The sequence below is a fragment of the Trachypithecus francoisi genome, unplaced genomic scaffold (assembly GCF_009764315.1).
Source record: "Trachypithecus francoisi isolate TF-2019V2 unplaced genomic scaffold, Tfra_2.0 Lachesis_group5, whole genome shotgun sequence".
Lineage (NCBI taxonomy): Eukaryota > Metazoa > Chordata > Mammalia > Primates > Cercopithecidae > Trachypithecus > Trachypithecus francoisi.
Genome location: NW_022681470.1, coordinates 79,956,012 through 79,980,264, shown reverse-complemented (window position 1 = coordinate 79,980,264; position 24,253 = coordinate 79,956,012). Strand labels below are relative to the sequence as shown.

The 24,253-nt window shown below is 36.4% G+C and overlaps 1 protein-coding gene across 8 annotated transcripts in view; it reads left to right on the top strand.

Annotated features, from left to right (window-relative positions):
- TAF1A (TATA-box binding protein associated factor, RNA polymerase I subunit A) overlaps positions 1-24,253 on the top strand; it is a 36,229-nt gene extending 11,976 nt beyond the window's left edge. For 6 of the 8 annotated variants that reach the window (XM_033196266.1, XM_033196272.1, XM_033196268.1 and 3 more), the window contains 7 exons: positions 764-962; positions 7,693-7,823; positions 8,684-8,842; positions 14,555-14,621; positions 15,378-15,501; positions 17,143-17,297; positions 20,285-20,746. In XM_033196266.1, coding sequence (XP_033052157.1) covers positions 764-962; positions 7,693-7,823; positions 8,684-8,842; positions 14,555-14,621; positions 15,378-15,501; positions 17,143-17,297; positions 20,285-20,403 — 954 coding nt within the window. In that variant the 3' untranslated portion in view covers positions 20,404-20,746. Of the gene's footprint in view, positions 1-763; positions 963-7,692; positions 7,824-8,683; positions 8,843-14,554; positions 14,622-15,377; positions 15,502-17,142; positions 17,298-20,284; positions 20,747-22,667 lie in introns of those variants that run through there. The other 2 variants (XM_033196267.1, XM_033196269.1) reach the window with 2 other exon arrangements.

Genomic DNA, 24,253 nt, shown 5'->3' with positions numbered 1-24,253 from the left:
AGTTTATGCAAATAACTAACAAGATGAGATTTCTTTGGTAGCCACTTTAAAGATGAATTGTAGGGAGGCAGGAATGGAGAGGCCAGTTGACAAATTATTGCAGTACTTTGGCTCTACCCATATGATTAATTGTATTTCTCGTTATTCTCCTCTTTGATGTCTTCCCTTCTTGTAATACTCATTCTTTGTATAATTATTCTTCCTGCTTCTCCTGTGTCAGGGATACACTTTCCTTTCCATCTGAACTGAAGTCATTCTTCAACATCCCTTATTAACATATTTTCTCTAAGCTTATATAACATGTATAAAATAGTAATATTTATTGAATGTCTGCTATGAGCCAAACTATTAGGTGGTTTGCAAGTAGTATCTCATTTAATCTTGAAAACACCCTTCTGAAGGGGCAATAATGTTCCCGTAAAACAAATGAGACTCACGAAGGGTGAATAATTGACCCAGGCTTATTTAGTTTTTAAGTGGTGTATTAACCAAGACACTCCATCTTCAAAGCCTCTTTTTTCCTCAGTATATCACACTGTCTTTTGTTTGTAAGTTTACATAATTTAGCTCATATTTGCATAGTGTTAATTGTTTCCTATGTCTTACTTCTTTGCCAGATTGTCCCCAACATCAAAATTTTCAATGTCAAGTTATTTGTATCCTACCAAGGTCTTAGCCCAGCATGTGTTATATGTTTACTGAGCTTTTTGACTAATGGTTATCAAATGTCTTAAATAGCAGTGTGCCCTTATTATTTTTGCAGATCTCTTTACAACATGCATTATACCTTCTGCATCACGGAATGCTTAAAGATGCTAAGAGAAATCTGAGTGAGGCAGAGACATGGAGACATGGTGAAAACACATCTTCCCGGGGAATATTAATCAACCTTATTCAGGCCTATAAAGGGCTTTTACAGTATTACACCTGGTCTAAAAAGAAGATGGAATTGTCAAAGCTTGGTGAGTAAACACAAGTAAACTTTTTTTTGTGATGAGACTGAGGGGCAGAGGGATCTTAAGGAGTAATCTAGTAATTTCCCTGTTGACTTCATCCAGATATTACAGTGAGCAGACTTTTTATGGATTTAAAATTCTTGATCCTTTATAATACTTCTGATATATAAAAAGCTTCAGTCACAAATTAGATGGTTCATAATTAAGTTCATGATCATTTTAGGTTCGTTGCTGTTTTGAATGTGGTTTAGACGAGGATAAACACAGCCAGACATTAGAGCAGTGAAGACAGGTTTGATTCAGTAACTACTGACAGGAGGAAGAGCTAAGCTCTATTCCAGTTTCTGTGGAGGTGACTTGGGGTTGTAAGGGGTGGGGATGGGGAGCCTAAAAAGCAGAAGGCAGAACCACCAGTAAATTTTTCTGGAGTTTTCCCAGGCATGCATTTCAAGAGGGGCTGGGGTAATCCTGGGGATGTGGCCTTGAGCTGTTAGAAACTATGTTACTGTCTGTTCAAGTTTTTATTGGCCAAGTTTGAGGCCTAGTTCAGAAGAGAGCTTAGAGGAGCCTGGCTGGAGTTTGGTCAAGAAGAAAGTCCTTGCCAATTTCTAAGAAAGGCTACAGGTTTTCTTTAGCAGTCATTATTACGTATAATAAACATTTCTTCCTGTTTGCCTAGAATGGAGTTTAATTTATTTTGTAATGCTATTTCTCAGAATAATATGTTTAAAGAATACGTCAAGATGGTCATTTCAGTTTTGTATAAAGGTTATAATGGACAATTTCCTTGATTTTTTGACTATACCAGGAGTTGACCATTCAGTTCTCAAACTGATTCCCCTTCTCTTAACCTTCAGTGCTGTTATCAGCTTCATTTATGCCCAGATTTGCATTCATTGGAGCTGTATGATTCTTTGCAAATTGCTTCGTTGTATAGTTTCTCCATAGTCTCTCTAGGATTAACCCCTTCTGTTTTCATTCTCCTCCATATCTTAGTCCTAAGTAAGTAATACTGCTTAGTCCTAAATACTAGGACTAAGTAAGCAGTATTTCCTTATGTGATAAGTGTTATCTCCTTGGTCTCTGGGCAGGTAGTTTCACTAACTTCGACTCCCTTCCCTCTTCTTTCAAGATACTCTGAAATGCTGTCTTCATCACAATAATCTTGTGAGGTCTTTGTAGAGTCTCCTCGTCTAGAATGCTCTCTACTCTTCAAGACTCATTGGATTGCTGTCCCAACCCCTCATTCTTACACCTTAAACTTAATATATCAGCTGCATGTTCAGCCTGAATCATTTGGCTATTCATCTCTTGCTTTCTAATTGTGCTAAGTTTTTTCATGTGTATTTTATTAGTGTAGATGTCTTCCCATTTAGACTAATCAGTCTTTGATGTCATATTCCTCTATTTCTTTTGTTAGTCTTGTCATATTTTCTGGTGTAATATTTCTTTCTCAAAAGAGCTTACTCACTGGTTAGGTTAGTTTTAAAGTCAATATTACTGTTCTTCTTACACGTGGTTAGGTAAAACTCAAGCAAATATTTGATGATTAAAGCTGTTGGAACATCCCATTTGTAATGTTACTTCTGTGGATAGATGATTCAGTACCTTTCCATAGCTGACAGTTATGTAGCAACAGTAGATGATGATGGGATAATATGTAGAGGTCTTAGATGATCATTCACCTCAAGTGTCTATTTAACGAGAAAAAAAGTTAGGACTAGTTCTTTATAACGAAACTCATAGGCACTTACCATGTGAACTTTTATTTGGAGTCAGCTTGGGACTTTCTTGCTGATATGTGTGGCTCTGTCTTGGTTGAGGTTGATGCACTTGGTGACTAGGAACCTCCTTCTATAATAAATTCAAACACAATTTATACTCAGGGATCTGCCCCTTTCTCTTTGAGACAGAGTCTTTCTGTCACCCAGGCTGGAGTGCAGTAGTATGATCACAGCTCATTGCAGCCTCGACCTCCTGGGCTCGAGTGATCCTCCCACCTCAGCCTCCCGAGGACCTGGAACTACAGGTGTGCACCATCATGCCTGACTAATTTTTTTTTGTAAAGATGGGGTCTTACTGTGTTGGCCAGGCTGGTCTTGAACCCCTGGGCTCAAGCAATCCTCCTACCTCAGCCTTCCAAACTGCTGGGATTATGGGCGTGAACCACCATGCCCAGCCCTTTTTTAAAAATTTTTTTTCCATATCATGTCTTGCCTACTTTCCTATCACCTCATTTCTAAGTTCATATTGCTATGTATTTAATCGATCTACTGGGAAAAAGATACCAGTGCCTCTGTTTGGTTTGCAGTATCTTGTGCTTCTAATAGCTATTTTTGAAAGACTTGAGTAACTTTCCTTGTAAATCTTTAAGATTGCGAAATAGATACAGAAAAAGCATGTAAAACAAATGTGAGATATAATGAATAAATTTAAAATGAACATTCACATAACCACCACCCAGATTAAGGAACACAAAATACTGTCACCCTAACCTGAAAGTTCTCCCTGTGTGCCTTCCTGATCACATTTCCTCCCATTCTCTCTCAAGAAAATCCCTGTCCTGACTTACAGTAATCACTCCCTTGTTTTTCTTTATACTCTTTCCACTCATGTATACATTTGTAAACAATGTGGTTTAGCTTTGCCTATATCTGAATGCTGTATTTGGAGTCATACTGTATATGTTCTTTTAGGCCTTGCATATTTTGTTCAAAATCAGTTTTAAGATAATACATATTATTGGATATAGCTCTAATTTTTTCATTTTTATAGTTATAAAATATTTTATGATAGTCACACTATTCCTTCTATTACTGATGGCCATTTAGGTTATTATTTTGGGCTATTATAATTCTGCTTTGAAATTAACCCCTATTAATTTCTGTATACCGGTGCACCTAAGTATGCATTTCTAGGAGTAGAATTGTCATAGAATATGTTTTGTGCATCTTTAACTGTAGTACATAATATACTAAACTCTTTCCAAAGAGGTTACCAATTTGTACTTTACTGACAATCTGATTAGAGTTTTCTTTTTTTTGTATTCTCCTCAGCACTTGCTATTGTCAGTTTTCATATCAGCCAGTTTGTTGAGTATAGTGATCTCTCATGTTTTTTTTCTGTATAGCTTTATTGAGAATTAATATATAATTCACATACCATACAAATTCACCCACTTAAAATATACAACTCAGTGGTTTTTAGTATATTCATAGAGTTGTAATCATCACTACAATTTTAGAATATTTTCATGACCCTAAAAAGAAACCCTGTACTCTCCATTTCTCCCCACCCCTCCAGTCCTAGGCAACCACTAATCTCCTTTCTGCCTCTAGATATTTGCCTATTCTGGACATTTCATACAAATGGAATCATACAGTATGTGGTCTTCTTTTACTTAGCATAATATGTTTTTTTTTTTTTTTTCGGTAACAGAAAATTTTGACAAAGAAAGCATGTTTTTAATGTTATAGCATGTAATGGTACTTCATTTCTATTATTGAATAAAATTCCATTGTGGATACCACATCTTAGGTTCATTCATCAGTTGATGAGCAATTAGATTGTTTCTACTTTTGGCTATTTCGAATAACATTGCTGTGAACATATATGTACAAGTTTTTGTATGGACATGTGTTTTTATTTCTTTTGGGTATATACCTAAGAGGGAAATTGCTGGGTCATGTAACTCTAAGTTTATCCTTTTTAAGAACCACTGGACTGTTTTCCAAAGCAACTGCACTGTTTTACATCCCCAGTAGCAGTGTATGAGGGTGCAAATTTCTCCACATCCTCACCAACACTTGTCATTATCTGTCTTTTCTGTTATAGTCATCCTGGTGGGTGTGAAGTGGCATCTTGTAGTTTTTATTTGCGTTTTCCTGGGGGTTAATGATGTTGAGCATCTTTTCATGTGCTTATGGGCCATTTGTATATCATTTTTGGAGAAATTTTTATTCAGATCTTTTGCTCATATTTTAATTGAGTTACCTGCTTTTAGATTATTGAGTTGTCATAAGAGTTCTTTAGTTGTTCTAGACAGAATTCTCTTATCAGATATATCAGATTCATGACTTGGAAATATTTTCAGCTTTTCTGTGGGTTTTCACTATCTTTTTATTTTATTTTACTATTATTATTTTTTGAGACAGAGTCTCACTCTGTCACCCAGGCTCTAGTGCAGTGGCGCAATCTCAGCTCACTGCAACCTCTGGCTCCCAGGTTCAAGTGATTCTCCTGCCTCAAGCTTCCTGAGTAGGTGGGATTACAGGCGCCTGCCACCATGCCTGGCTAATTTTTGTATTTAGTAGAGATGGGGTTTCACCATGTTGGCCAGGCTGGTTTCAAACCTCTAACCTCAAGTGATCTGCCCACCTCGGCCTCCCAAAGTGTTGGAATTAGAGGCGTGAGCCACTGTGCCTGGCCTTCTTTTCACTATCTTGATGGTGTCCTTTGAAGCATAAAAGTATTTAATTTGATGAGGTTTAATTTAACTATTTTTTCTTTTGTTGCTTGTAGTTTTGGTATCACATCTAAGAAGCTATTGCCTACTCTAAGGTCACAAAGATTTTTACTTCTTCTGAGAGTTTTAAAGTTTTAGTTCTTATATTTTGGCCTTTGATTTATTTTGAGTTAATTTTTATGGAGTGGGTAGGGGCCCAACTTCATTATTTTGTATGTGGATATCCAGTTGTAGCATTTATTGAAAAGTCTATTATTTTCCCACTGAATTGTCTTGGCACCCTTATTGAAAATTATTTAGCAGCCGGGAGCAGTGGCCATGCCTGTAATCCTAGCACTTTGGGAGGCCAGGGCAGGTAGATTGCATGAGCCCTCAGGAGTTTGAAACCAGCCTGGGCAACATGGTGAAACTGCATTTCTACAAAAAATACAAAAATAGCTGAGTGTGGTGGCATGTGCCTGTAGTCCTGGCTACTTGGGTGACTGAGGTGAGAGGTTCACTTGAGCCCAGGAGGTAGAGTGAGACTGCAGTGAGCTGAAATCATGCCACTGCAGTCCAGCCTGGGAGACAGAGTGAGGCCCTGTCTTAAACATACACAAAAGAAAATTAGTTACCTATAAATGTGGAGGTTTATTTCTGGACTCTGAATCTTCCATTGATCTACATATGTCTCTGCTTGTACCCATATCACACAGTCTTGATTACTACAACTTCGTAGTAATTTTTTTTTTTTTTTCTGAGACCGAGTCTTATTATGTCGCCCACGCTGGAGTGCAGTGGCATGATCTCAGCTCACTGCAATATGCATCTTCCGGGTTCAAGCGATTCTTATGCCTCAGCCTCCCAAGTAAATGGGACTACAGGCGTGCGCCACCATGCCCAGCTAATTTTTTTGTATTTTTAGTAGAGACAGGGTTTCACCATGTTGGTCAGGCTGGTCTTGAACTCCTGACCTCAGGTGATCCACCCACATCGGCCTCCTAAAGTGCTGGGATTATAGCAATGAGTCACCATGTCTGGCTGTAATCATAGAATACATTCTCCAACTCTGTCTTTTTTGTTCTTCTTTGGTTCGTTGCATTTTCATATGAATTATAGAATCAGCCTGTCAACTTATGCAAAAAGGCCAACTGAGTTTTTGGTAAGAATTACATGTATCTGTAGATCAATTTGACAATAGTAAGTCTTTCAACTGAACATAGAGTGTCTTTTCATTCAATTAGGTCTTTAAAATTTTTTTTCAACAGTATCACTTTTCAGAGTAAAATTTTGCATCTCTTTTGTAAAATTTATACCCATTTTGTTACTTTTGATGCTTTTGCAAATGGCATTGTTTTCCTAATTTTCTGATTGTTCATTGGAAGTGTGTAGACACAGTTGATTATTGTGTATTGATCTTGTACTCTGCAACCTTTGTGAACTCATTTATTAGTTCAGTAAATTTTTAGTGGATTCTTAGGATTTTTCTATGTACAAGATGATGTCATCTACAAATAGATACAGTTTTACTTCTTCCTTTCCAATCTTGGATATCTTTTTGTTATGTTCTTGCTTAATTGTCCTGGCTGGAACCACCAATATAGTGGACAAAAGTAGTGAGAAAAGACTTATTGTCTTATTCCTGATTTTAGGGGGAAAGCATGCAATCTTTTATCATTCAGTTCAGTGTTAGCTATGAGTTTTTCATAGATGCCCTTTATCAGATTGAGGAAGTTCCTTCTATTCCTACATTGTTGAGTGTTTTTATCATGAAGGGTTATTGTGTTTTTTCAGATGCTTTTTCTGCATCTATTGTGATGATCATGTGGTTTTGGTCCTGTATTCTTTTGATTTGGTTTAGATCAATAGATCTCTATTTTATTATTTGCATTAATTGATTTTCAGATGTTAAGCCAACCTTGCATTCCTAGTATAGATCCCACTTGGACATGATGTATAATGCTTTTTATATGTTGCTGGACTCAGTTTGCTAGTATTTTGTTAAATATTTTTGCAGCTATATTCATAAGAGACACTGATCTGTAGTTTTATTGTGTTGTCTGGTTTTGGTATCATGGTAATACTGGCTTAGAATAAGTTAGGAAGTATTCTTTTCTGTCCTTTTTTGGGAGAATTTGTGAAGAATTAGTATTTTCCTTTAAATATTTGTTGAAATTTGCCGTTGTAGCTATCAGGAACTGAGTTTTTCTCGCAGGTAGTTTTTTAAATTACTACTTTAATAGAAGTCCTCAATGTTTAATGAATGTTAAAAGATCTTTTATCTTTGGGCAGATAAGGATGATTATGCTTACAACGCAGTAGCCCAGGATGTGTTCAACCACAGCTGGAAGACGTCTGCAGATATTTCTGCATTGATTAAAATTCCTGGAGTTTGGGACCCTTTTGTGAAGAGTTATGTAGAAGTAAGTAGAATTTTCATAAAATGTATTGGTTTTATTTTGTCAAAAGCCTTTACAAAGACTCCATGCCTAATCTTTATTGATCAGAAAGAAACTAATGGAAAAAATTATTTAAAAGGAAACAAAAATATTATGTCCCTTGTTTGGTCTGAATTTGTTTATTTTCACCACTGTATAACCCGTCGTGGCCAAGTATATATGAAATAAATAGCAGTAAAGTTGTAATTGTTAATTCAATCTTATTCTTGTTGAGCTTAAAAGAAACACAGTAAGATATTTTATGATTTGGTGGAATATAGAAGGAAAGAGGACAAAAATCTGAAAAAGTGGGTCATAATATATGAGATAAAGAATGATGACTTTTTGGAAGTTTGTAAGAATGTCCTGTCATCCCAGAGTCGTCGTAAAAGGACTGAGGGTCTTGGTGCTAAGCACTAGGAACAATAAATAATTTGCTTTGTGAAAGTTATTGAGTGGTGAATTGATATTTGTGTTGTCAGAAGATAATCTCCAAAATCATAACCTGGAAATTCCTGTGTAAGGATGAGAACAGAATGAAAGCAATTACAATTCTTGTGCACTCCTTTTGTGGCTGCAGTGATGTAGGGCACTGAGGTTAGTTGCATCACATTTTCAAGCATTAGTGTTCCCTGCTTTGAGGACTCTTATTTTTTATAGGAAGAGAATTTATGTTGAGGTGGCTGCATTTTTTATTAGTAGTAACAAAATATAGGGAAAAAATGGGAACCCTGTCAGTTTTGTGATTTTTAAAAAATACCCATCAGTAAACTTATACTGTGTATTATCTTTCGCACAGCTGTCTTACAGAATTCAGCTAAGGTATTATGATTTATTTTATATAGATGCTGGAATTCTATGGGGATCGAGATGGAGCCCAAGAGGTACTCAACAATTATGCATATGATGAAAAGTTTCCATCAAATCCAAATGCCCATATCTACTTATACAACTTTCTAAAGAGACAGAAGGCACCGAGATCAAAAATGATAAGTGTGCTTAAGGTATAGAATTTTTTTCTCAATGTTTGAACAGGGTTGGGAATCTACATTAAAACATTCTTAGGCCATTGCTTTCTAACTTTTATAGCATCCACAGAAAATTACAATAATGTACAGTACACTGAGATAAACAGAAAGTTGGCTCCAGCTGCCATCTCCATGTATGTATCATTCACATTATCTCCTGCTGCCTGGGTGAGACTGAGGAGAGAGGATCAGAAGTCTTGTTCAAACCTGGTTGGAATACTCTGCACTGATATTTTGTGAAAATCAACTTTATTGAAATTTAATTTTCAGAGAGTAAACACACTTATTTTAAGCATATGCTTAGATGCATTACATTCATGAACCACCATTCTAATCAAGATAAGAGAACATTTCTGTCACCCCGGAATGCCTTTCATTTCCCTTTGTAGTCAGTCTGTCCCCACACCCATGGCCCCAGACAATCGCTCATCTGCTTATTGTCACTATAGATTAATTTTTATCTCTTCTAGAATTTCATATAAATGGACTCTTATGTAGTCATTTTAATCTGGCTTCTCTTGCTCAGCATAACATATTTGAGATGCATCCATGTTATTGTGTATATTAGTAATTTGTTATTACTGCTGAATAGTATTTCATTTTTATACATTCACTTCTTGATGGACGTTTGGGTAATTTTTTACTTTTTGGCTATTGTGAATGATGCTGCTGAGAAAATTCATGTACAAGATTGTGTATACACATATATTTTCATGTTTCTTGGGTAGCTACCTGAGAGAGGAGTTGCTGCCTAAGAGTAGTAAGGAAAGTATGTGCCTAACTTCTTAAGAAACTGCCCAACTGTTTTCTGAAGTGACTGTACCATTGACATTCACACATCAATATGAAAATTCAGTTTCTTCACATCTGTGCCAACACTTGGTATTGGAGGTCTTTTGAATAATAGCCTCTTGTGGGTGTATATAGTGGTGTCTCACGTGGCATTAAATTGTATTTCCCTAATGACTGATGATGTCGAGCATCTTTTAATGTGTCTATTGGCCATTCCTATATCTTCTTTTGTCAAGTGTTCAACTACTTAGTCTATTTTTGGGGGGATCAATTGTCTTCTTACTGATTTGGAAATTTTTATATAATCTGGATATAAGTCCTTTGTGAAGAATATTAATTATGAATATTTTCTCTCTGTGCCTTGCCTTTTGGTTTCCTTAATAGTATCTTTCAAAGAGTAGAAACTTCTAATTTTGATGTTCAGTTTATACATTTTTTTTCTTTTATGGTTAGTACTTTTTGTCTAAGAAATCTTTGCCTATCTCAAGATAATGAAGAGTCTCTTCTTTTTTTTTTTTTTTCTAGATGTGTTATATAGTTTTATGTTTAGGTCATGGTAGATTTTTAGCTACTTTTTGTGGGTAGTGTGCAGCAAAGGTCAAGATTTATTTTTTCCCATATGGTTGTTCCAGCATTATATTGAAGACTCTCCTTTCTCCATTTAGTACATTTGGAACTTTGTTGAAAACCGGTAGGCTGTATATGAAGTCCGTTGTGTTCTAGTGATGTATATTTCCACATCGATATATGAAAATTCAGTTTCTTCACATCCTTGCCAGTAGTTGGTATTGTAGGTCTTTTAAATTTGAATTATTGCCATTCTAATGGGTGTGTAGTAATACCTCATATGGCCTTAACATGATTACTGTAGCTCTGTAGCAAGTCTTGGAATCATATCATGAAAGTCATACAAATTTGTTCTTTTTCAAAATTGCTTTTGGCTTTTCTAGGTTCTTTAACTTTCCATGCATATTGTGTAATCAATTTATCTGTTGCTACAAAAAGGTCTTGCTGAGATTTTGAATCTATAGATCAGTTTGAGAGAATTGACATCTCAACAGTATTGAGGTTTCCAAAGTGTAAACATGGCATGTCTCTCCATTTATTTAGGTTTTTAATATCTCTCTGAACTGTTTTGTAGTTTTTAGTGTATGTATTTTGTTAAATTTGTCGCTAAGTGTTTCATGGGGTTGTTGTACATAATATTGCTTAACATTTTAAATTGTGAGAAAATATATACAAAAATAAATGTTACCATTTTGATCATTTTTAAAACACATAATTTAGTGGCATTAAGTACATTCATTCAGTTTTGTGCAACCACCATCACTGTCTATTTCCAGAATGTTTTCATTATCCCAAGTAGAAACTATTCATTAAACAGTAACTCATTGCCCACTCTTCCCAGCCCCTGAAAAGCTCTATGTTAATTTCCATCTTTGTGAATTTGCTTATTTTAGGTACCTCATATAAGTGGAATCATATAACATTTGTCCTTTTGTGTCTTGCTAATTTCACTTAGCATAATGTTTTGAAGGTTCATGTCGTAGCATATATCAGAATGGCCATTTTTATTTAAGGTTGAATAATATTCCATTTTATGTACCTATAACATTTTGCTTATCTATTCATTTTTTGGTAGACATTTGGGTTGTGTTTGTTGTTTGGCTATTATAAATAATACTGCTCTAAAGATTAGTGTACAGGTATTTGTTTGAGTCCCTGCTTTCACTTCTTTTGGGTGTATACTTAGGAGTGAAATTGCTGGATTATATGGTAATTCTTTAACTTTTTGAGGAATTGTCAAACTGTTTTCCATAGCAGCTACACATTTTACATTCCCACCAGCAATTCCACATCCTGGCTAACAGCTTCTATTCTCCATTCCCTTTTTTGATCATTGATATCCTAGGGCAGGGATCCCCAACCCCTGGGTCATGGATCGTTATGACCAGTATCTGTGGCCTGTTAGGAACCAGGCCACACAGTAGAAGGTGAATGGCAGGCAAGTGAGCATTACCTGAGGTCTGCCTCCTGTCAGATCAGCGGTGGCATTAGATTCTCATAGGATCCCGAACCGTATTGTGAACTGCACATGCGAGGGATCTAGGTTGTATGCTCCTTATGAGAATTTAATGCCTGATGATCTGTCACTGTCTCCCATCACCCCCAGATGGGATCATCCAGTTGCAGGAAAGCGAGGGCTCCCACTGATTCTACATTATGGTGAGTTGTATAATTATTTCATTATATATTATAATGTAATAACATAAAGTGCACAGTAAATGTAAAGTGCATAAATAATGCAATCCTGAAACCATCCTTGACCCTCACCCAGGTCCGTGGGAAAATTGTCTTCCACGAAACCAGTACCTGGTGCCAAAAAGGTTGGGGACCGCTATCCTAGTGGGTGTGAAGTGGTCTCTGTGTCTGATTGTGGTTTTGGTTTGCATTTCCCTAATGTCTAGTGATGTGTATCTTTTCATGTGCTTATTGCCAATTTGTTTATCATCTTTGGCAAATGTCTATTCAAGTCCTCTGCCCTTTTATCAATTGGGTGTTTGGTTTTTGTTGTTAAAGTATAGGAATTATTTGTATATTTTGTGTTCACTTTTTAATAATGGCATTTTAGGGGTGAAAGACAAAGGTCCTTTTCAACCTAAAGAAATGATAGAGTAAAGTTCTTATCTCTGTTTTCTTTTAAAAGACCGATTATCTTTATACTTTTCATGATCAAAATTGGCATTATCAAACCTTCAGATGTGGAAACTATGTTTTATAAATTTTTCAACAGGCTTTGTTTTACTAAATAATCCTTTGCTGTTGTTGTTATTTGAAACAGGGTCTCACTCTGTTGACCAAGCTGGAGTGCAGTGGCATGATCACGTGAGGCTCACTGTAGCCTCCACCTCCCCAGCTCAGGTGATTCTGCCACCTCAGCCTCCCGAGTAGCTGGGACTACAGGCACATGCCACCATGCCTGGCTAATTTTTTGTATATTTGGAGAGACAGGCTTTTGCTATGTTGCCCAGGCTGGACTAAACAATACCTTTGAAGTTGCTATTTTTATTTTACTCTGTTAAGATAGCTTTTGGCTCATTTATATTAAAAAATATTAAGGATTGTGTTTAAAACAAAAGCAAGACTGTGCTTTCATTCAGGTTATCAGTCACTAATGGTGTTTTTGAAAAGATTTTTAAAAATGCTACAGAAAATAACTGTTGAATACTTATCTCATTTATATTCAAGACAAGATGGATTTAGAAAGATTCTGTTTTTCCTTTTGAAAAATACAGTATTTGGAATTAAGATCTCAATACATGGGTTTAATAGCAGATTGAACATAGCAAAAGAGAGGATTAATGAGCTGCATAGAAAATACCAGGCTAAACCATGGAGGACAAAAAGGATGAAAGGTGCAGAAATGAGCATACAAGTGAATTGGTGAAAAGATCTGACATATTTGTCATTGGAGTCCGAGGTGGAGTACCTCTGAATAGAACAGGGCAAAAGCAAGCAAACTAATTTTTAAAAAACCCTAACATTTGAAGGGCTCATGACTAAGAATTTTTCAAAACTAATGGAGGATTTCTTTTTTTTTTTTTTTTTTTGAGGCGGAGTCTCGCTCTGTCACCCAGGCTGGAGTGCAGTGGCCGGATCTCAGCTCACTGCAAGCTCCGCCTCCCGGATTTACGCCATTCTCCTGCCTCAGCCTCCCGAGTAGCTGGGACTACAGGCGCCCGCCACCTCGCCCGGCTAGTTTTTGTATTTTTAGTAGAGAGGGGTTTCACCGTATTAGCCAGGATGGTCTCGATCTCCTGACCTCGTGATCCGCCCGTCTCGGCCTCCCAAAGTGCTGGGATTACAGGCTTGAGCCACCGCGCCCGGCCCTAATGGAGGATTTCTAGCGTTCTGGTGATATGCTATTATTTGATCTGGGTGCTGGTTACCTGAGTGTTTAACTTTGTGAAAACTGACTGGATGCCATGATTTGTATACACTTCTGCTACATGTTATATTTCAATTAAAAAAAAAAAAAAAAGTGAATTGAGCCATAAACAGAATTCTATAAAATCATGAGACAAATGTGACTTTCTTAGGAACCAAATTTCAATAATATTCTCTGATATTGGTGTATTGATCTTGATTGATCTTTTTAAAAACGATTAACAGAAATTAACAAAATTTACTTTTAATTTTGTTGGAAATTACTTCAGTGTAAGGTCAAATACTTTAGTAAGCAGAATGAATTCATTTCTAGAATTAAATATATTAAAATGAAAAATACAGTATTACTTTAAATTCCATTTTTTGAATATTCATAAAAATAATCCTTCCTGTTTTTTAAAAGAGAAATTTTTTCGTTGTGTGAAAGTTTGTTAAAATATTTACTCATATACCCTTAGTAAACTGTTCCTGAGCACAATCTGTGAAATTAACTCCCAATCTTTTTAGTTTTTTTTGCTTTATATAAATATTCTGTGATCTCTTCTGTTTAGTAAATAAGTATATTTTCTCTGTGATAATTGATTTTTTTCTTTTTTTCTTCAGTCCTGGCTTCTGAAATAAATTGTTTTAAGTTGTTGAGCATGGTAAACAATATAGATGTATATAAGGAGCAAATAAAAAGTCCCTGCCTATTTCCCTCAATTCTCCTGACTATCTTGTTAGCAGGGACTTAAAAAAAAAAAAAAAAAAAAAAAAAAAACCCAGCTTTACAGAGAATACTTTTCTATACTTAGATTGAAATTAGATAAAAAGCAAGGTAGTTTAAAAATAATTAATAAATTTATGGAGAGCATATTAGATAGTAAAAACTTTATTTTGGAAGTAAGCTGAAATCTGAGAAATGCTTTTACAAGTATGTAAAAATTACAAGACTGTTCTTTCTTTCAGATTTTGTATCAGATTGTACCATCTCATAAATTGATGTTGGAATTCCATACATTACTTAGAAAATCAGGTAATAAATAAATTTTGTTTTTTACCTTGTGTAGACAAGCTATAGATTAGGGACCAGCAAACTATGGCCCATCAGCTAAATCCACGCCTTGCCTGATTTTATAAATCAAGTTCTGTTGATGTCCATCTATTTATGTATTGCCTGCAGCTACTTTTGCACTACAGTGACAGAACTGTGTAGTTGTGACAGAGACTGTATGCCTTGCAAAGCTTAAAATATTTACTATCTGGGCCGTTATAGAAAAAGTTTGCCTACTCCTGTCATACAATGTGAAGGCAGTAGTTTGCAAAAGAGAAATGGCTCGATTTTATATAATTCACTCCATTTTAATCCCTACTAGATTTCAGCACACCATACAAAAGAGCATACTCCTTCATAGAAGGAAATAAGTTGGCTAAGCCCAAACTGGTCCTAGGACTGCCTAGGTTCCACTCTGAATATAAAAGAACATGTGTAAAATGCCCAAACAGGGCAGATACTTTAAGTAATGTTCTCAGTAGAGGAGTGTAACCCACACTGAGATCAGACTCACCACTATTAGCTCTTAGCAGGAATTTTTATTGAGTTTTTCAGATTCATTGCAGGAGTAAAAGCATAATGAATTTTTAAAAATTGTTAACCAGAAGGCTTATGATTCAGTATTTTATCAACAACATATATGTAAAGTATATATACAGTTGATAAAGTATACATGTATATTTTAGCTTTGTACACTTCAATATCTTATGTAAACTTGAATTGTTACAACCATTGCAGAAAAAGAAGAACACCGTAAACTGGGGTTGGAGGTATTATTTGGAGTCTTAGATTTTGCCGGATGCACTAAGAATATAACTGCTTGGAAATACTTGGCAAAATATCTGAAAAAGACTTTAATGGGGTAAGAAACATACAGTATTTATTACTAGGTCATCATGAATAATATTTCCCAATATTTTAGCTAATATCTATCAATTTTTAAAGATCTTTACTTTTTGGATTTTTTTTGAACTGTGTCTTTAGCTGTTTTCTGAGTACATTTTCTTCTGAAGCAAAGAAATACAGAGTCATAAGGGGAACATACAAAAATTCTATCAATTTTTTTTATGCCATCAAAATAAATCCTGTACTTAGCACTGCTGCTTGCTAAGGACTACATATGTGTTTTCCAATTGGAAATAAAGACTAGCAGGGATCACTCTTTGCTAAAAACTCCTGATTTGTGCGTCATTAACTTGTAAGATCACGTGGGAAGCAGCTTTCCTCCTACCTGTATTTGATCATTTTTTCAGTGAGTATTTTTAGGACCTCACAAGATCATCATACACTATTCATTCAACAAATACTCATTAAATCCATTGTGACCTGGGTATCTAAAAGTGTACCTCTGCTCATATTATTATTAGTGTCACATTTTGAGTAAAGGAAAATGAATTTCCTGTTATTTTTACTTAGTGTGTGAGAAGAAGGGATATCACAAAATTGTTTCATATATTTATTATATCCAGTTGTTAGGCAATTCAGTATCAGTTGGAACTTGTTTCAGGCTTCAGATCTGACTTGTCTTGATGGGACAGTGCTGTTTATAAATGGTTTTGGTGTCATATGTTGACGCACTCACTGTAAACCATTTTCTAAATCTCAAGCACTGAATAAACTCCTACTAGATTATAAGGTCCTTGAAAGCAAAGAGGCTCATTTTTTCGAACCGCTGTTTGTTCTACCATAGGGGGCACATGGGTGCCAATAAGCATTTGCTCAATTAAATTATAGAGATCTAATGTGCAACACAGACTGTAGTTAATATTGTATTGCGTATAGGAAATTTACTATGAGTAGAGTTCAGGTGTTCCCACCACACAAAAAAGTTTATGTATATAAAACATGTTGTATACCTTAAATATATGCAATGAATAAATTATTCACTGATACATAGAATTGCCTGCACTTAACAGTTTAACCTATTTGTTCATGTATTTGTATAATAATGGCATCTTAATTTGGATAGTCATTCATGGCAGCATATAATTTTAAGTAAGCTTTTACTTAAGTAATAGTAATAGATAATGTTGATTGAATATTTACTGTGTACCAGACACTATGCAAAGAGCTTTATATAAGACCTGCTGTACCCTACTACTGGAATAGCTTAATCTTAATAACAGTCCTATGAGATCAGTACCGGTAATGTCCTCAAGGGCACTGAAGCTCAGAGAGGTTCAGCAACTTGCCCAGAATCACATACATAGTAAATGGAAGAGCTGATATTTGAATCCAGGAGTCTGGCGTCGAGTCTTAGCACAGACTCGAAGACACTGTGCTAAACTGTCTGTTTAGTGAAATGGAAAATGGGATATGGAGATAGAAGAGAACAAAAAAGGATTTGCTTTCCTGTTGTTGCCAATGTTATGCCTTGGCCATATTCAGAATTTAGCTTGGAAACATCTTCCTTGTCATCTTTCTGTAGACTCTAAGTCTAAATTCTGGTAATATAGATTTGTTCACATCATTGACCCTCTCTTTTGACATTTTTCTTTTCCAGAAACCACCTTGCGTGGGTTCAAGATGAGTGGAACTCCAGGAAAAACTGGTGGCCAAGCTTTCATTTCAGCTACTTTTGGGCAAAAAGTGATTGGAAGGAAGATACAGCTTTGGCCTGTGAGAAAGCTTTTGTGGCTGGATTACTGTTAGGAAAAGGTACATGTTTTTGTTTTCGTTTTATCTGGACATAGCTTTTGACTGATTTTGGAATAATTCATTTAGAGTTTACCTAACGTGGTACCTAAAAATACTAGGTGCTTAAGACGTAACTGCTTAATGGAAGAGTGAATCCTGAGTTGGGACCAGGTCATGTGCTTAGATTAGAAGCAGTGATTTCATATCATTGATTGTGAATGGTTTTCGTCTCCTGACTTGAGTGTTGTTAGGGGGCATTAAGATACATGATACAGACTTTTCACAAGAATTGACCATTTGGTCTTGTTTTATAGGAAGTTTACTGATAGTTTCAAGTATCAAAATATTCTTTATTGATCTCACTGTTCTTTAATAGCTTCATATTATACTAATATTTACTTGTCTGTTTCTGTAAGCATGAAACATTTCCTCCACTTAAGAAAAAGAATACCTTCTACTAGCATATGAAAAAAATTATCTTCAAAGAAAAGGAATATTGATTTTTTCTTCAAAGAGAAGAAATATTTTGGGTGGTAAAATTCTTACCTGCTTTCTACCACTGAAATATTGAAAAGGTGGCCAGTACCGAAATGAAACTATCACAGAGTATGTCCAGAAACGAAGAAAATGAATCTTACAGTGACCACTAGTAAGCAGTCCATTGCTAGGGAGCTTAAGGTGTCCTGAAGAGATTCTCCAGTTCATTTTTGAATATAGTTTCTGTTATTTTGGAATTAGTAGTCTCAGTGAATGTAATAAAACGTTGATTAAGAAGAAAATAAAAATTCTCTAATACACTGATGACAAGGAACAGAAAGGTGATTTGGATTGTCATTTTTCTTTTTTTTTTGAGACGGAGTCCCACTCTGTCCACCAGGCTGGAGTGCAGTGGCGCGATCTCGGCTCACTGCAGGCTCTGCCTCCTGGGTTCACGCCATTCTCCTGCCTCAGCCTCCCTAGTAGCTGGGACTACAGGCGCCTGCCACCACGCCTGGCTAATTTTTTGTATTTTTAGTAGAGACGGGGTTTCACCGTGGTCTCGATCTCCTGACCTTGTGATCTGCCTGCCTCGGCCTCCCAAAGTGCTGGGATTACAGGCGTGAGCCACCGCGCCCGGCCTGGATTGTCATTTTTCTACTACTTTATGAGTAGAGAGGCATCTAGCACAATTATCAACAGGTCTCTGAGCAGAGTAGAAAGATCTGGGTTACGGAAAGTGGAGGTTGCAGTGAGCCAAGAACATGCCACTGCACTCCAGCCTGGGCGACAGAGCGAGACTCCTTCAAAAAAAAAGGAAAGATCTGGGTTAATTTTCCAATTCTCTCACTCACTTGCTATGTAACTTAGGTCAAGCAATTAACTTTTAGGAGCCTTTTCTGTGAAGTGGGCATTGTAACACCCGTCTTATTGTTGTAAATATGTGAACATCGCATCAAAGTGCTTCATAATTTCTAAAGTGCTCTACAAATATGAGGCATCAGTTACTCCCGCAAGAGCCACATCTCCTCTCAGGCTGTTAGTGTGGGGTTAAATCAGTCTATTCATTAGTTAAGCTGGGCTTTCTTCTTGCTCTGGTTACCAACCTTACTTTATAGGATTCAAATTCTAGGCATGGTCTGCCTTTGCTTTGTGCTTAGAGTGGGGTATGATGGCTCTCTTTCTTTCCATGTCTCGCTAAAAGCAAGCCAGGCCCATTTCTCCTTGGAGGGGCCTTTCTTGTTGGGATTGAAGCTACTTGGTTGCCCTGTGACTTCAGCTGTCATGGACTTGCGAGTTAATATTTGTAGTTTTTAAAGCTTTTTCTCTATGTTAGGGTGGGAACAAAGTTCTTTCCAGCTTTCTATATAGGTACAGGCAAAAATTTGTGTGCAAAATATTTTTTTACTAAGGTAGTATGATATGTTTAGAAACACAAATTATTTTGGTAATATTATAGACACCACTGCTTCCCAGCTAGTAAAACGTTACTAGCTGGGTTTGGTGGCATGCAGTGCACCTATAATCCTAGCTACTTGGGAGGCTGAGGTGGGAGGATTGGTTGAACCCAGGAGTTTGAGACCAGTTTGTGTCACATAGTGAGACCCCATCTCAGGAAAAACAATAAAACAAAAATGTTAGCAATTCTGGCATACTAGTTTCAGGAATAATAAAAATGGTTACTATAGATACAGTATATGTCCTTGCATTTTCTCAGATAAGATAGATGCATACAAGCTGAAACCGTAATGAAATTAATTTTTCTTATGTGATTTACGGTCTTACTCATTTACCAACTCTAAAAATCCTCAATATCCAGTTTACGTTTTTCTTACGGAATATGATTCATTTGTCTGAAATATTTGACAAATGCTTGACAGTCCTTTGTGTTATAAGACTATGAAGAGCAGGTGGAACTTGTAATGACCACGAGGCACCTCTTTCAGAGCTATGTGGTCTCCACCTTGCTGCTCGCTACATGGCTAGAATGAATAGATAATGTTTAACCATTTCTAACCTATGATTTGTTTATTCTAATCCTTCACACCAAGATTTTCTACAGAGAACTTTCTTACTGTTATGAATGTAACTTTGACTGATTTACAAGCTAACGTTGAGAAGGAAGCTGTACAAATGTGCTTTTGGAGAAGGCTCATTTAATATGTGACTGTATATAATATACCTATCACCATCACTAGGGTGTAGGAGGAAGGGTAGAAAACAAGCTAAAGTCTATGCTTTAATTATGATGGATTACAAACATCTTTGTGTATGGGAAGAAATATATTTCATTGGGCACAGTTGAGAATATACTTTCGCCATATTGGTAATGCAAATACATTTTGTATATAGGAAGAAATATATTTCATTGGTCACAGCTGAGAATATGTTTAGGACATATTGATAATACAAATAAATCTATTTTCATAGTGTGCTAAACTTAAAGCAAAAATTTAAAAATGTAGAAATATACTTGAAAAATGTGAAAATGTGATGAGTATTAAAACTTTTTATTTTGCTTTACTTTATAGGTTGTAGATATTTTCGGTATATTTTAAAGCAAGATCATCAAATCTTAGGGAAGAAAATTAAGCGGATGAAGAGATCTGTGAAAAAATACAGTATTGTAAATCCAAGACTCTCATACTGAATTTTAGTTATTTCACAGTAGTAGCTACACAGTAAGTAGCTCAGTAGATAGTTATTGAATGTCTTTTTGTAGTTATGTATTAAGAAGCTTATATTACTACAAAAATCTTATTTTTATATATTTTTATATTTTTGTATTTATAGCTAGAGAAACAGTATTACTGCCTTTGCTCTTTGTAACTGTGTCTGTTTTCTTTTTTGTAATGTTAAATGTTACATTTGTTAAAGAATAATTCTTCAAATGACAAAATATTAGAGAATATAGTTCTACAGCAGTTATTGTTTGCAAATGCTTTGCCTCTAGCTATTGTGTAATAAACTGTAACTTGTGGTGCTGTGAAATGAATTTATATTCTTTTGTATGCTAATTAATCAATTTTAGGTATACCACCATGAAGAAATATATTGGTGATGAGTTCTCTTGAGGAATTTTGAAAAGAGAGAAGGATTTAGAAAAACACTCTTTCTCGGCCAGGTGCAGTGGCTCACGCCTGTAATCCCAGCACTGTGGGAGGCCTAGTTGGGTGGATCATGAGATCAGGAGTTTGAGACCAGCCTGGCTAACACAGTTGAAACCCTGTGTCTACTAAAAATACAAAAATTAGCTGGGCATGGTGGCAGGCACTTGTAATCCCAGCTACTCAGGAGGCTGAGGCAGGAGAATCGCTTGGGCGGAGGTTGCAGTGAGCCAAGATTGTGCCAGTGCACTCCTGCCTGGGCAACAGAACTAAACTCTGTCTCAAAAAAAAAAAAAAAAAAAACTCTTCTCTTTCAGTATAAAGACATGACAGTTTGGGGCAAAATAATCTCCTGCTAGAGAGAGACCTTTTGCTCTAGAGGACTAATTTGGGTTGTAGCAGTAGGGAGGGCTCGCTCTTTTCAGCTGGCACTGGCCTCACTTCAAAGGGCTTTTGGCTTTTTGGTGCCTGGCACAGCAGTCTAAGATCACGAGATCAAGAGATTGAGACCATCCTGGCCAACATGGTGAAACCCTTTCTCTACTAAAAATACCAAAAAAAAAAAATTAATCTTGGTGGTGTGCGCTTGTAGTCCTAGCTATTCAGGAGGCTGAGGCAGGAGAATTGCTTGAACCTGGGAGGTGGAGGCTGCAGCGAGCTGAGATAGTGTCACTGCACTCCAGCCTGGCGACAGAGCGAGACTCCGTCTCGGAGAAAAAGAACTCATGCGTCCCCTCTCCTTTTTCTCTTGGAAACTAGGATGCAGCGGTATGTAGCTGGACAGTGGAGGAAACTCGCCAGTGGAATAGTATCCTTGAGTCACACAGTAAACCCACTGGGAAAACCTAGCCAGAAGCTAACAGCAACTTTCCTGGAATATGGGCTGAGCTTTATAATATGTTGGGATAATTGGTAGAATAAGTGCTTCTTCAGAAATGTCTTGGCTTTTACATTTACTGCTGGGATAACTGGTAATTGAGTTCCATGAAAACTAACTCACTTCAGAGCAAGTCTAATATTTAGATGGCGAGACATGTTTCCCATTGGCTTATATTCCTACTAATTCTAAACCATCTGCAAGAAGATTAGGGGACAAATTGTGCTTTGTGAATAGTTTATATTTCAATATTACTTAGTAAGAAAGGTCTATCAATAAAGAAGTACTTAGAAAGGACATGTAAAATGAGTAGGCGTTCCACAGAGCCAAAATAAACCAAGTTTAACTTTTAACATAAATAGGATAGCTTTACTGCTGCAAGTCCATGATTCGGTTGTGTAGGAGTTCTGTATAAGACTAATACTCTAGCAGTGAAATTCCCAGAATATGTGGAAAACATCTGAAAGCATAGGCCAAGATCTGCTTCCTGAAACTTTTCGTCAAAAGTAATAAAATAGGATTATGATTTCTTTTGATCTCTAAGAAAATGGAGGTGAGAATAAAGAAATGAGTAGATATGATTCTTGGTTTCCATACAGAGCTGTCTCAACATTTTTACATCAAATGTTCTTATCTAATTGTTAGTGCAATTCACCTGTGAAACTTTTTTTTAGGTCCACTGATGTTTAAGCTGCTTCCATGAATAACAGTAATAGCTAAAATTCATCAAGTACTATGGGCTTTACCTTTCATTGTAAAACCACCACAGTCCTATGAATTATCCCTATTTTACCAGTAAAGAAAATGAGGTCATTGGAGATGAAGTAACTTGCCAAGGTCACAGCTCATAGGTGTTGGCACCAGGATCCTAACCCAATCAATGTGGTTCCAAAGATCACACTCTCACATAGTATCTGTATGGCCTCCCAGTGCAGTCGGTGTTGACTACATGCAGAGCACTGAGCCAGGTGGAGTGAGACAAAGCAGCAAAGGTAAGAACCCAGGTCTGCTCATTTCTGCTTGCCAGCATCACTTCACAAAGCCTGTGACCCTGTGACGACAGGCAACTCTCTGGAAAGATGCCTTGAAGACAAAACAGCATAAAGCACGGGGCACCCCCATGTCTCTTGCCTGAGTCACTACATTCCTTAAGTGACCCCAGTCCTTGCCTTCTCCTACACATGAGATAAAGTCTGATGGGATTAGTGATTATGTTTCTGTAATCCATAACCAGATGTACTCTTACACATAAACCTTGATAAGATTCTGCTTGAATGTAACTTTTGAGCAAGTTTGATGTGTTTTGCTCTATATGAACCCTACCTCCTGTATATAAGCGGTGAGCGGAAATACTGCGCTGGAACAGTCTGACAGGACTGCTTGCTTATATGGTTACTACTTATAACCATTCATCACTACTACTTTAAGACACTTTAGCAATAACTAAATAAAGATAATTTAAAGTCTTGTTTTCTCCTTGAAACCTCTGAATGTATAGATTTAGGATGTACAACCCGATGTTTTGATATGCATTCTGAAATGATCACTACAGTCAAGCTAATTAATATCTTCATTATCTCTACATAATTACCATTGTGTATGTATGTGTGATGAGAAGATTTAAGATCTTCTTAACAAATTACAAGTATGTAATACAGTACTGAGCTGTCATCACCGTGCTGTACGTTGGATCTCCAGAAATCATCTTGTATCACTGAAACTTTGTACCATTTGACCAATATCACTCCATTTCCCCCTTCCCTCAGCCCCTGGCAACCATCTTACCCTCTGCTTCTCTGTATTTGACTCAGATTTCACATACAAGTGAGATGATCATGCAATATTTCTCTTTCTGTGGTCTTGCCTATTTTAATTTTGCTCAGCATAATGTCCTCCATGATCCGAATGGCAGGATTTCTTCCTTTGATAAGGCTGAACAATATTTAATTGTATTTTTATAAACCCTATCTTTATTCATCTGCCAAAGGACATTGAGTCATGCTGCAATGAACTAGGAGTGCAGATATCTCTTTGCAATCTTGATTTCAATTCCTTTGGGTATATACCCAGAATTTTCTATTTTCAATTTTTTGGGGGAACCTCCGTATTGTTTTCCATAATTTACATCCCTACTGGCAGCATACAAGCGCTTCCTCTTTTCGTCCTCACTTGCACTTATCTTTGGCCTTTGATACTATTCGTTCTACCAGATGTGAGGCTGTATCTCCTGGTTTGATTAGCATTTCCGTTGTGACTGGAGATGTTGAGCACTTACTCATATACCTGTTAGCTATTCAAATTTCTTTTGAGAAGTGTCTATGTAGGTCCTTTGCCCATTTTAAAAATTGAATTATATTTTTGTTACTGAGTTATATGAGTTCTTTCTGTATTTTGGATTATTCGCCCCTAGCTGATTAATTATATGGAATGTGAATTACATCTCTGTAAAGCTGTCAACACCCCATTCCCTTCCTACCTCCCCTCATAGAAAAAAATAAAAATGTTCTATGGAGTCA